The 13,999-nt window shown below is 41.9% G+C and overlaps 1 protein-coding gene across 1 annotated transcript in view; it reads left to right on the top strand.

Annotated features, from left to right (window-relative positions):
- Positions 1-13,999, top strand: part of LOC114641880 (fibrocystin-L-like) — a 78,044-nt gene that overhangs the window by 20,645 nt on the left and 43,400 nt on the right. The window contains exons 9-17 of the mRNA XM_051935589.1: positions 1,355-1,482; positions 2,652-2,808; positions 5,480-5,672; positions 6,338-6,426; positions 8,883-9,058; positions 10,640-10,769; positions 11,145-11,263; positions 11,590-11,719; positions 12,106-12,252. Coding sequence (XP_051791549.1) covers positions 1,355-1,482; positions 2,652-2,808; positions 5,480-5,672; positions 6,338-6,426; positions 8,883-9,058; positions 10,640-10,769; positions 11,145-11,263; positions 11,590-11,719; positions 12,106-12,252 — 1,269 coding nt within the window. The remainder of the gene's footprint in view (positions 1-1,354; positions 1,483-2,651; positions 2,809-5,479; positions 5,673-6,337; positions 6,427-8,882; positions 9,059-10,639; positions 10,770-11,144; positions 11,264-11,589; positions 11,720-12,105; positions 12,253-13,999) is intronic.

Below are 13,999 nucleotides of genomic sequence, written 5' to 3'. Positions count from 1 at the left end.
AAAGCACATAAATTAAAAAATCAAAAATAAACAAAAGAGACACAAAACATGAATGTGAACCCCGTGCCAGAGGATGAACCCTGGCTGAGTTATTACAACAGTAAAGACACCAATGCCACCGCAATGAAGTGGTGGCCAGGTTCTTCAAACAGACCTCACGTTCAACAGCTAACTGTTTCCGGCACCTTAGGACTGTGCCCTGCACGTGAGCTCATCGTGCTGCTGCCCGCACCTCCATTTACATTCAGTGACACGTCTGAAGAAAGGCGCAGAATGACTGAAGACAGTGACAGAGTTTGTGCTCAGGTGTATGTTCTGGTGATGGCTGCTGTGTATTCAACTAGACTGGCTGATTTGTATGTAAAAAATGAAGCCAGTAGATAAAAAGGAACTGAACTTCAGAAAGCTTAGAGTTTTATCTGCTTGTTCATATACAGTATGTGGATTCAGCATTGAGTCAAGACCACTGTGACCTGAGAGCCATCTGTGTGTATATTTATGAATTCACTAAGAATTAAATTAGCGGAGACCTTCTATCAACTATGAATACTTTTAATGCCCAGACTGCTTGGCGGTAACTCAGCGTTGTGTTTGTGTCATTCTCTACATGCCCATTCCAAGCTGTCCAGATACTCATGGACCTGACTGTTAGTGCTGCAGCACTCAGCGGCCCCGCACTGGCACACCGCAGGGTCTACCACTTTGTGGCTGAGCTGTCATTGCTGCTCCAAGGCACTTCCAATTCACAGTAACGGCACTTGGAGTTGACCGGGGCAGATCTAAAAGAGCAGAAATTTCACATACTGACTGGTGACAAAAGTGCCATCCTATGAAAATGCCACCTTCAAAGCCACCACGCTTTTTAGTAGAAACAAATGTTTTTTTGCATGACTATGTGGTTGATGTAATACACATGTTAACTACGAATCACCTGAACCCAATCATACGGAGGGGTGTCCACATACTTTTATCCGCAGAGTGTATTTAGAAGGAAAAAAAGCCCACCTTCTTGTGTTCAAGAGCTGAACCCACTTTACAAATCAAAGCACCTGATTAAAATTCAGATGATGTTTGGGTGTCTGGGAAACACGCAGCCAACCCCCAAGTGGGCACTGCCAATGTCCACGCTATGAAAGTGGACCAGCACTGCTTGGGGTTGGGTTAGCTTTTTGAGCTGGGGATAAAAATAAATAAATAAATAAAATTACTAAGTGAGGATGTGTCCTTAGCCCAGTTCAGACTGTGAGTAATGATGATGTAGATGAACATGGAGGATGGAAAAACGTATTTGCTGTCTTGCCGCACTTGTGCCCTCTCTTCTTGTTGTAATGGTGGCTCTTCCTTTGTATTTAAGGTACCAGTATAGTTTCCGGGTTGGCGCTCATTCCTGATGGGCAAACCTTTAATTGGACCTTTCAGAATTTCCCCATTTTAGGACCCACCAACACCTGGTTGTATGAGGCGACGTTCTACGGATTTAAGGTAAGTTGACTATTGCAGAAGAAAGCTAACTTGAAAACTGTTTATTGGCAGGTGCTGTGTGCCTCCTCTTAGCATAAGCAAAGTGAGCCGTACAGGAGACCTTCAGCATTACTTTCAGCATCAATGGATACCCCATCTGCCCAATTAGTCCACTGAATGGAGGGTCTTCACGATAGTTCAGATCAGGGTTTTAAGTAATCGATTCTAATAAAAGTGACTGCATTTGAGTATTCCATCCATCCATCATCCAACTCGCTATATCCTAACTACAGGGTCACTGGGGTCTGCTGGAGCCAATCCCAGCTAACACAGGGCACAGGGCAGGAAACAAACCCCAGGCAGGGTGCCAGCCCACCGCAGAACACACACCCCCACACACCAGGGACAATTTTGGATCGCCAATGCACCTAACCTGCATGTCTTTGGACCGTGGGAGGAAACCCATGCAGACATGGGGAGAACATGCAAACTCCATGCAGGGAGGACGCGGGAAGCAAACCTGGGTCTCCTAACTGTGAGGCAGCAGCGCTACCACTACACCACTGTGCCGCCTTTCATTTGAGTATTTCAATTCTTAATCATGAGTGGCAGGGTGGCACAGTGTTTAGGGCTACAGTCTCCTGACATGTGACAGAATAATAGGAGTTCAAAGAGTGAATGAATAAATGGATGTACAACTGTGTCAAAATTCAAGCAAAAGTTGACCAAAAATTCCATGGAGGCCTGAACTTGCAACTTGACTGCTTTGTTTCCATACATATACAGATGTCAATCCACATTTTTATGTTTTCATTTTCATCGTAAGCGGTAAGGAGGTGCATTGCCAAGCCCTGCCTCTCAGCTGTCAGTTTTGGGTTTGAATTGCAGCCCTGGCATCAAATTAATTGGGTTCTCCTCCCACATCCCATCGACATGCCTGTGAAACTAACTGACAACTTTAAATTGGTTTGTGTGTGTGAGTGTGTGTGTGTGCGTGTGTTTGCGTGTGTGTGTGAGTGTGTGAGTGTCCTGTGCTGAACTAACACCCCAGCCAAGGTTGATTCCTGCCTTGTGCCCAGTGCTGCTAAGTACGTCTTCAGTGTCTCATAAGTCCATGCAAACCTGGGTGGTCTCTTTTGATGAAATGACTGCCCTTTGAAGCAACGTCTGCTCTCTTGTGTATTTTACAGGAATCCGATTTTGTCATCATCACGCATCGATGTGCCCAGAATTATGAAGGCTATCACATCGTCGATAACAGGAGGGGGCTGACCCAGCCTTTCAACCACAGCAGTATGAGTGGAGACTGGTACTTTGACAACAACACATCCACCGTGGACTACATAAGTACGACTTTTCATAACATATTGTGACGGGGGAAACATCTAGTCAATTTAAAGATACTCAGTTCTGTTTTAAAATTTCTAATCCCACAAGATAATAACTTAATGTCTCATACTGGGCACACAGTCTAAGCACTTCGGTCACTGGTCAGAGTGAGAGCACAGCTGATTAGTTCTGTCACTGGCCAAACCCTGGCAAATCCATGTACCCTCAGTATGTGTTAGCCCCCCACTGATGGTCGGGTATTGCATTGACCTGGCTGAGCTACATGTGGGTGTGTGGCAATAGCAATGGAGAGGTTCAGTGGCGCCCCCTGCAGCACACAGCCAGCACACTGCTACATGCTTCCCAGCTAACCGCTTCCATGATCTTCAACAAGGATCTTAGCTCTAACACTGTTGTGTTGCCCAGCTCTTGTAAGAGCGCTGCCACTAAGGTCACAACTAACATTTAGTGACAGGTGTTGAAGTTAAACTGGGTCTAAATTTGACAAGTAAAGCCAAACTTAAATGGTCAAGAAAACCTCTAAACTTACAAAGAGGAGCATAAAAACACAGTTAAGAAATGAATGCCACTGCAAAGAAGTAGTGGCCAGGTGATTTCAGTAGCCTTCAAGTTTTGCAGCCAACTGTTTGCAGCATCGGAGGGCTGTGACCCGCAAGCGAGCTCATTAAACTGCTGCCCACATTCTGTGCCAAGTCTGAAGAAAGGAACAAAATGACTGAAAACAGTGAGAAAGTACACACTGTACTGGACTGGACTGTGCTCTACTGTGCCTCAGCACTTGTGACAGCTGCTGCGTATTCATCTTCTGCTCCCATCACATAACCCTTAGTGACTGGAGCTGAAGTGAAGTGTCCTCTACATTTGACTACCACAGGACTTTATACAGGTGCTGGTCATAAAATTAGAATATCATGACAAAGTTGATTTATTGCAGTAATTCCATTCAAAAAGTGAAACTTGTATATTAGATTCATTCATTACACACAGACTGATGTATTTCAAATGTTTATTTCTTTTGATGATTATAACTGACAACTAATGAAAGTCCCAAATTCAGTATCTCGAAAAATTTGAATATTGTGAAAAGGTTCAATATTGAAGACACCTGGTGCCACACTCTAATCAGCTAATGAACTCAAACCTGCAAAAGCCTTTAAATGGTCTCTCAGTCGAGTTCTGTAGGCTACACAATCATGGGGAAGACTGCTGACTTGACAGTTGTCCAAAACACCACCATTGACACCTCGCACAAGGAGGGCAAGACACAAAAGGTCATTGCTAAAGAGGCTGGCTGTTCACAGAGCTCTGTGTCCAAGCACATTAATAGAGAGGCGAAGGGAAGGACAAGATGTGCTAGAAAAAAGTGGACAAGCAATAGGGATAACCGCACCCTGGAGAGGATTGGGAAACAAAATGTGGGGGAGATTCACAAAGAGTGGACTGCAGCTGGAGTCAGTGCTTCAAGAACCACCAGGCACAGACGTATGCAAGACATGGGTTTCAGCTGTCGCATTCCTTGTGTCAAGCCACTCTTGAACAAGAGACAGCGTCAGAAGCGTCTCGCCTGGGCCAAAGACAAAAAGGACTGGATTGCTGCTTTCTGATGAAAGTAAATTTTGCATTTCCTTTGGAAATCAAGGTCCCAGAGTCTGGAGGAAGAGAGGAGAGGCACAGAAGCCATGTTTCGTGAGGTCCAGTGTAAAGTTTCCACAGTCAGTGATGGTTTGGGGTGCCATGTCATCTGCTGGTGTTGGTCCATTGTGTTTTCTGAGGTCCAAGGTCAATGCAGCCGTCTACCAGGAAGTTTTAGAGCACTTCATGCTTCCTGCTGCTGACGAACTTTATGGAGATGCAGATTTCATTTACCAACAGGACCTGGCACCTGCACACAGTGCCAAAGCTACCAGTACCTGGTTTAAGGACCATGGTATCCCTGTTCTTGATTGGTCAGCAAACTCGCCTGACCTTAACCCCATAGAAAATCTATGGGGTTTTGTGAAGAGGAAGATGCAATACGCCAGACCCAACAATTCAGAAGAGCTGAAGGCCAATATCAGAGCAACATGGGCTCTCCTAACACCTGAGCAGTGCCACAGACTGATCGACTCCATGCCACGCCGCATTGCTGCAGTAATCCAGGCCAAAGGAGCCCCAACTAAATATTGAGTGCTGTACACGCTCATACTTCTCATGTTCATACCTTTCAGTTGGCCAACATTTCTAAAAATCCTTTTTTTGCATTGGTCTTAATTGATATTCTAATTGTCCGAGATACTGAATTTGGGACTTTCATTAGTTGTCAGTTATAATCATCAACATTAAAAGAAATAAACATTTGAAATACATCAGTCTGTGTGTAATGAATGAATCTAATATACAAGTTTCACTTTTTGAATGGAATTACTGAAATAAATCAACTTTGTCATGATATTCTAATTTTATGACCAGCACCTGTATATCTTGGTAATTTGTATGAGCTAATGTCTGCCAGGAGCTTTTACACTCTGCTGGGTTGCTATTAATTGATCAAATGTGGCCTCCTTTAAAGAGTATTGAGTTGCTACCTGGATATCTGTCTATCTTTTGCATTATATAGTGCCTTGGTGAGCTCTGCCTCTTGTTATCTGGTAAAACTCGAGATTAGAGTATGCCTTGTTGTTCATTACAGTTTCAGGAAATACAAACTCATGGTACCAGTATAGCTCAAGTTTGGATCCTTTGGAAAAGAACACAGATGTAAACTTCCTGATTTATCAATGCTACTTCACAAGCTGTTACTCAGGAGGAGGAGGAGGAGGAAGAGGAGGAGGAGGTATGGCGACGACTACAACAGCCCCACCCCCAAGAACGAGTGGAATTACGTAAGTGAAAAGCATGCAGATTTAAACAATTACATGTGGGGGGGAGGCACTGTGGCACAATGGTTGGCACTGCTCCCTCACAACTCCAGCATTCTGGGTTCAAATCCCCAATCCAGTCACTGGGTGTGTGAAGTTTGCACATTCTTCCTGCGTTTGTGTTGATTTTTCTCTGGCCACTTCATTTTTTTTTCCCCACATCCCTAAAGACATGCAAGGTAATTGATGACTTCAATGGACTCTCACCTGGTCCAGTGTTGGATTCACTTCTTGTGCTCTGGTCCCTTGTGGCCATGAAGTGGAATAAGTAAGCCTGAGAATGTTATAGTATGTCAAAAATATTCATTTTCCAGTGTTGCTGTCTGCACGGTGTTTCCATTTTCCGTCTGTTTTCTTGAGTATTTTCTTCCATGGCCTCTGGGCTTCACTGTAAGGCCAAACACATCATCACTTTTTTGGTCCCTCTGAACTGGACGGCCTGAATGAATGTGTCCCCTTCGATGGGCTGGCTTGATATCCGTGGTTGGGTACTGCTGTAGTACAGGGCATATTTCAAATCGCACTGAACCTCATGCCCTTTATGTCTTTTTTATTATTTTGTAATAAAGTGTTTCCTATGCCCTGGGATTCTGTACACACAACAATGAATTCTACCTTTTTTATTGTAGCCTTTGGTCCAACACTACTTTCTGGTTGACTTCAGCGGAAAACAATTATGCCGTCCCAGTAACTGGTTCCAGCGTGGTGATTCCGAGAGGTACATAAAGGAAAAAGATGCTCTGACCATAAAAATAACTTTGTGAACCAATGAAAAGTAATATTCTTCTGTTGTTTCAAAACCCAAAATTAACCAAAACTATTAAATGAGATGCAGAGTCCTAATTAAGTCATGCCTGACCCTGAATTTAATTCAGTTCATTTTTACACTGCTTATTGGAGTTGTACACATTTAGGAACATAATATGTTAGAAGCTGCGGTGGGTTGGCACCCTGCCCGGGATTGGTTCCTGCCTTGTGCCCTGTGTTGGCTGGGATTGGCTCCAGCAGACCCCCGTGACACTGTGTTCAGATTCAGCGGGTTGGAAATGGATGGATATGTTAGAAGTTTAAGCTTGGGGATTATTATTATTAATAATAATAATAATAATAATAATAATAATATTATTATCCATCCATTCATTTTCCAACCCGCTGAATCCAACACAAGGTCACAGGTTTCTGCTGGAGCCAATCCCAGCCAACACAGGGCACAAGGCAGGAACCAATCCCGGGCAGGGTGCCAACCCACCGCAGATTATTATTATTATGATTATTATGATGATTATTATTATTATTTTATTATGATGTCAGTCATTATTATTATTATTATTATGATGATTGACAGTCAGTTCAGCCTGATGTGTTTCTCTGTTTGTTCTTTTTGTTGCCCTTCCTTGGTGTAGTTTTGTGGATGGTTACCATTGACAACAACTCCTGTTGACACATTGTGGTGACTGGAAGTCACATCAGGTGACATCAGTGGCCAGGACACTATATAAGATAGCGTTCTGTCATGTTGTGTGTCCAAAATTCTGGTTTCACACTCAAAGCGATATGTGTGTTAAGTTAGATTTGCGAAGACTTAAGGGCTTTAGGAGTTTTTGTTTGTTTGTTTTTCAGCTAAGATTTTTAGGTTTGCTCTCGAGGATCAGTTTCTTTCTTCTCCTGGCCTACATTCAGTTTTCAGACTGATGCCAATGTCTATCCTGGCAGGACTGAAATACACCGAGACGGGAGCCAACTGTAGATAAAGTGCTGATGCTTCACAGTGCGGTCACAGCACACATCGGGGTGAAGCTTTTGGGGGGCCAGACCTGCCCAATTAGAAGCCAGACCCCCCCCCCCCCCCCAATGTTTTGATTTGATTATGTTACTCATAAATTGTCAATTATGTTAGACACTCCCCCCCCAGAACCCCACCCACTGTGGACCTTAGAGCAATTCTAAACTTCAATCAATGAACATCCCATTGCAATGGCTGATTGCTTGCCCACGCCAGTTGTTCCCGGGCCTGCTCACGTTTTCTGACTTTGGCACTGGCATACACTCACACTGGACCAGTGTTTAATGATAAGAGAGGATGCTGAGGAGACTTAAGTGTGTGTTCACTTTGTCCATAGTATCCCAGAGCTGAATGGTGTAGAGTGCACGTACGGTTCGAGTGACTGTGTGTATCACACTTTGATACTTACAACCACAAGCAGTGGCCCGATCTGCATGAAGCCACTACACAGTGTAGGTCACATGGAAAAAGGGAAAAAGGAGCAAAACAAACAACATTTTGGTCCTAACTGGGGCTGAAACCAAGGGCTGCTAGCATCAGGTTGATACGACTATGGAAGGAAACACAAGCAGCTAGGAGTCGGAGAGCTGCAGTATGGAGGCCTTGGGTTCATCTAACAGAGGTCTCAATGAAGGGCCTGGACATCTGTCAGAGACATTTGGACAGAGCATGCTGCCAATATCACCTTGGTATTCCTGGGACATAATAGCCTTATGTGTCGTGTGATGTAGGATTTGACAAATTAGAAAGGAGAACCATGATCACCAAAAAGATAAGACGAGCCTCATTGCTTCATTTACTGTTTACTCAAACAAATCAAGAGACGACGATTCAGAAGAGCCAGAAAGGCAAAATACAATTAAAGCCAAGAAATATTAATTTCTAAATGCCAAAAATACAAGAATGAAGCAAATGGCAATTAATATTCAGGTGAAAACACGATTATGAATTGATAAGCAAGTGATTATAAAGACCAAATAACCAAAAACAATGAAGTAAATGGCAGAAAATAAAGAGTGCTAAAAATACAAACTAAGTGTCATTGGAGAGGAATCGCTCCGGGTTGAAGCCCCCATTGACTGTCTGTCAAACCGTCCATCTTTTAAGTATGGGAGGTTATTTGTGCCAAAACGAAATGCAATCCAACGTATTAACTACATGGGAATGTAATGCATTTGTATGTGCTGCATTTAATTTTGGCATTGTTTAATCGTGTCATAATTAAAATGGTTCAACCAAATGATCAATTGCTTTTCACTACGGAGTACAATTTTCTTGTCAGTTTCAACTTGCGTAGCTTCAGGTGGATTACCTGTTCTGATGCACAGGTGGTATGACTGCTGCTATGCAAACACGTAATGTGGCTAAAACCCCTATGTGCTCACTTGCAGGATGGCTGGTGGTAATCGACATTGACATCCCCAGGCTAAGCAAACTGAGTGTCTACGGGACACTGGAAGTGCCAAGCAACATGTCGAAATACACAATGTGGGCTACAAATGAAACGCTGCCAACAGATAACAACAACAGGACCGTCATCATCAGGACCACCTACCTGTATATTCAGGTAAATGACCCACTGGGCACTCTGATAGGTAAATGGTGAGGAATTCAAATATGGAAAAATATGTGGATGTAGAAAATGGCCTGAATATTAAAAGAATAGGTCACCCCAAAACAATCTTCTTGTTGTGCGTTACTTATGCTATGTGTTTTGTAGTGATGACTGAGAAAAAATTGGCGAAAAGTGCCGTACAATGGTAAACAATCTAAAAAGCATCCATGAAAAGTATATAACGTTACAAACGTCCAAAGTCATTTGCTCACACCATGCAAAACACAAGCATTTTTTAACTATGATATGGTTAAATAAATAAATATGATACTATGATATGGTTAAATAAATGCTTCCAGAAAAACAAGCACAAATCATAAAAAGGAAATTCTTTCCCATAATGCTAAGCTTTGGAGGTGTATTTTCATTTCCAAAAACTCAATCCTGTCTGCACAATAACCCTGGACATGAGCTACTCAGACTTTCTAGATGGATTTGTTTAACGATATTTGAATAAGAAGTGCCTGCTTTGTACACACTGTGAGCGTACGACTGGATGATTTCACATGTGGATTACGTTACACTTCAGAAGTTTTTTCACATCATTTGCTGTTGTACAGCACTGGACGTCTTTAGCTTCTGTTATATTATAATCTTTTTTTGCTCTCAATTAATGAGATTCTTTTCTCAGTCATTACTGCAAAACTGATTAAATAAAGTTTCCGTTTGGATATCTGTTTGTTTGTTCGCTTATCACGTAAAAATGGCTAAACCGATTAGCGTGAAATTTTACATGTCCCTTACCAGAGGTCTGACTTAAAATTTAATTTAATATGTCATATTATAGATATTATAGCGGGAGATGTGGGAACCCAAAAACCAGAGCTGACATGGGGACTACAATTCCCATCAAGCAGCAGGAGGGCACTATGGCTGATGGCAGATATCTTCAGAGCGCATTAAGTTTTCTTCTTATCTAGTCTGGGTAAAAGTTATTGTCTTGCTGGATTACAGCTTTTGTCTAAGAGTTTGTCTTTTTGTCTCATCTCGGGTTGTGCTTAGCCACATAAAGTTTTTCCTCATTTATTTACACTGACAACACGGGTTACTTTGACTACTTAACATATAAAGAAACATTATTTTTCGGTGGAGTATTCTGTTATTTCCCTGTGCTACCCTCGAGTTTAATAGTGGCAGCATTAAACGTCCTGACCTTAAACAAGGCAGCGCTGTGAAACGGTGGGTAGCATTTCAGTTTTAAAGTGTGCCATGTGCCATGAGTCCATGTTATGCTGTCTCCTTTAGCCAGTTTTGCCCCTTTGGTTATTGAATATTTCTGTTTGTTTTAGTTACGTCAAGGCTTCTCCATTTTGGGTATTTGTTTCTGTGGGCTCCACCATTTATTTATGGTTCTTGGACACCGTTGTCATTTACCTGATTTAATTGTTTAGGTCTTGGCACTTTGTGTGCAGTATACGTATGGAGAAACAGAGACAATTTGTTAGTAAAGCTATTGTCGTCCGAGGAGTTTTGTCTCACTAGGGATTTCATGGTACTTTTGCTGAACTGAGCTCCTTTAATTGTTCCATACAGGGTGGTAAGTTGCTTGTGGGTCAACCAGATGAACCCTTTCAAGGTGAACTTCAGATCATTTTTAGAGGAAACATGCTGACACCAGACTGGCTTTTGCCAGAAGGCTTTTACCTTGGAGCAAAGGTTCTAGGTAAGTGAAAATCTGCAAATGAATGTCTTCACAGAAAATATTACACATGCCTTCTGAGATTGTTTTAAATGTTTCCTGCATTATTTTTAATATATGCCAAAGGATATCCATTTGTGCATTCCCCAGGAACAGAAGACAATTATATTTTTTTATATTGTTGGTTAGGTTAATTGGAAATTCAACAATGGGCTGGTGTGAGTGCGGCTGTGTGAAACGGACTGGCTCTCTTCTAGGGTTGTTTTCCTGCCTTTTGTCTGGTCCAGCTAGGATGGGCCATTTGGGAAGAGAAGAACCTTTTGAATCCTGAATTGAATTAAGCTGCTTCAAGAACGTTATATCATGTAATGTTGTTGTGTTTTGCTTAAATATTTCTAGGGGTTTTCGGAACCCTGGACCTCCATGGCAAGCCTCACTCCATATACCGGACAAAACTGGCAATGACAGCAGATGCCGGATCCACGTCGATTTCTCTAGCCGACATGGTCGATTGGCAGGTACAGACGTTGGCAGATTTATTGCATTTTGTTCCCCCCACTGCCCCAACTAATTTCAATGTTCGTTTATAGTCTAAGTCACCAATTTGTATGTCATTCCAAATGAATAACACTACAGTTATTAAACTGCATTTGATTTACAGTAAGTGTGCACATTTAGTGGTTCAAGAAGTAATGTCTGATTTAATATCATTTAGAAACACCATTTTCTTTGAAATTTGTATCATTTTTAAAAACAGCACTAAATTTTATTCTTCCGACTCATCAGTGGTGTTTCACCTTTTTGACATCATCAATGAAATTCTTATTGTTTGCATTTAATTTAGGTTGGAGACGACATTCTGATCACCACAACCAGCTACAACCCCCGGCAGGCCGAAACAAGGCAGATCGTCGCCATTTCAGAGGATATGAAGACCCTGATCCTCAACCATTCGCTCTCCTATGCACACATCGGTAGATCGATCTCAGATTTCCTATTGTGGCTTAAACGTTTGCAGGTTTTAAAATCGATTCAGGACAGCAGAAGAATATTTCCAATATGTGTCTCCAATTGTATGCTTGGGGGGGGTCCTGTGAAAGATGTGTCTCGTAAAAATCTGCACAATTTGAAAGTTAGAAAGACATTTGTGCTAAAGCAATGAAGGTAATTAAACACACACCTGTAAACAGTAAATACACATTTTGGCACCTTTTTCTTCATTATATTTAGCGTTGTAAATTAAAGACTGAAACATTTTGAAATTCACATAAAGTATTTGGTAAGGGAGCAGGCTATTAACTGGTACTTTTTCCCAAACATACATTGTGTTAATTTTTCCAATCTGTGTTTTTTCTTCCAGCTGAAATTTACTATATCAATGACACAAATGAGCAGTATACCCTGGCAGCGGACGTCGGACTTCTCAGTCGAAACATCAAGATCATTAGCGAAGATTACCCAGGCTGGTACCAGGAGTCGTATGGGGCCAGAGTACTCGTTCGCTCAGGTGAAAATTCTGAATTATATCCCTGGGAATTTAAGGAAAGTTCAGTAATAAAGGGAATTTTTAGGCCCAATCTCTCTCTGGTCAGGTGATGCTACTTCAGCCCGTGTCACATTAGACAACTTTTCCAGCGATTTTCATTTTCATACTCTTTGCCAGTTGCAGACAGTGGTGCACACTCAAGAAGTCGATCGTCAAATGTGACATGCCTGATGACTGAGGCCAACTGGCCTGTGACTAGCTGGCTTTGGTTTTTCCCTTTGATTGGAGGGGCGGACTCCAAATTACAACCAAATGAATCAATGAATGCTAATCCAGATGTACAATTTACAGCAACCGGTAATAAGGAACATGCGTGTTATGAACCTCACAAACAGGAGAGAAGCTCGTCGGTCTGATGTCTCGTATTTTACATACCATCACACAATAGAAATACTATAAAAGAATTAAATGACAGAGATTGATATGAACTCACTGCAGTTGTTAACCCTTTGTAAAGAACCTCTCTGCCTGGAAACACGCTATTGGCTATCAGAAAAATGGGCGAGCATGGCTGAACTGGAAGATTGGCACTCGACAGGTTTGAATCATGTAATTTGACTATGGTGCTGTGACAAAATCAACAGCTGCAATTCTGACATGCGCCATGGTAAAAAGTTGCATAATATGATGATGGATCTGAAACCAAGGAAGTTTGTTTATTAGTCTCAAATACCACTTTAAAACAGAAAGCATTTTACCAGTTTAAGAATCAATGGCTTAACTTGAACCTAATAAACAAGACACTTCATTTAATTAGTCATCCTTCCATGGTGAACACCAACCCAAGGCACTAGACTACAATGGTATCAGTCATCTGGAGCAGTGTTTCCCCACCTTTTCCATGTACAGTAAGTGTCCACCTTAGTGTTTCTAGCATGAACATCTTAGCTGGCCCTGAGCTTCTGGAATACAATCATTGGAGTAGCAACCCACTGAGTGACCTTTCACAACCCACCACCATTATCAATAATACCAACTTGTGACCCAAAAGTAGTTGAAACAACACTGATCTAGAGTATTGTATGAAGCTCTGGTGACCACGACACAAAAAAGGGAGAGCAGAGGAGAGAAACCAGGTGTATCTCAGGACGTAAGGACATGTCCTACTGGGAATGAAACCTGTTAAGTCTCGACAGCAAAGGAGACTGTGTGGGGAGCTAATCTAGGTCTTCAAAATGGTCAAAGACATCAAACTACATCCTGCAGAATTCTTTTTTTTTATCATTTATTGAATTTATTAAAATCATGCAACATTCCATACAATCAAGTCAAACTTAACCAAACTAAATTCAAATCATGAGAAAGACAGGAAGGCCAACAAGCAGAGCAAAACGGTTAAGAGTAGTAAAGAGAGAAAAGAGTCCTTCTCCCCAATGAAAGTGTTTATTCTAAAATGTTATTGATTAGGTCCTGCCAGGTTTTAAAAACGTTTTGCACAAATCAGCTAAGTGAGTATTTAATTTTTCCAGTTTCAAGTAGTATACAGTAATCCCTATCGCACTTCGACTTTCGCGGCTTCACTCTATCGTGGATTTTAGATGTAAGCATATTTAAATATATATCGCAGATTTTTCGCTGGTTCGTGGGTTTCATTGGACAATGGGTCTTTTAATTTCTGGTGCATGCTTCCTCAGTTGGTTTGCTCAGTTGATTTCATACAAGGGACGCTATTGGCAGATGGCTGAGAAGCTACCCAATCAGAGCAGGT

This window comes from Erpetoichthys calabaricus, chromosome 13, assembly GCF_900747795.2.
Source record: "Erpetoichthys calabaricus chromosome 13, fErpCal1.3, whole genome shotgun sequence".
Lineage (NCBI taxonomy): Eukaryota > Metazoa > Chordata > Cladistia > Polypteriformes > Polypteridae > Erpetoichthys > Erpetoichthys calabaricus.
This window is presented reverse-complemented; position numbering and strand designations above follow the sequence as displayed.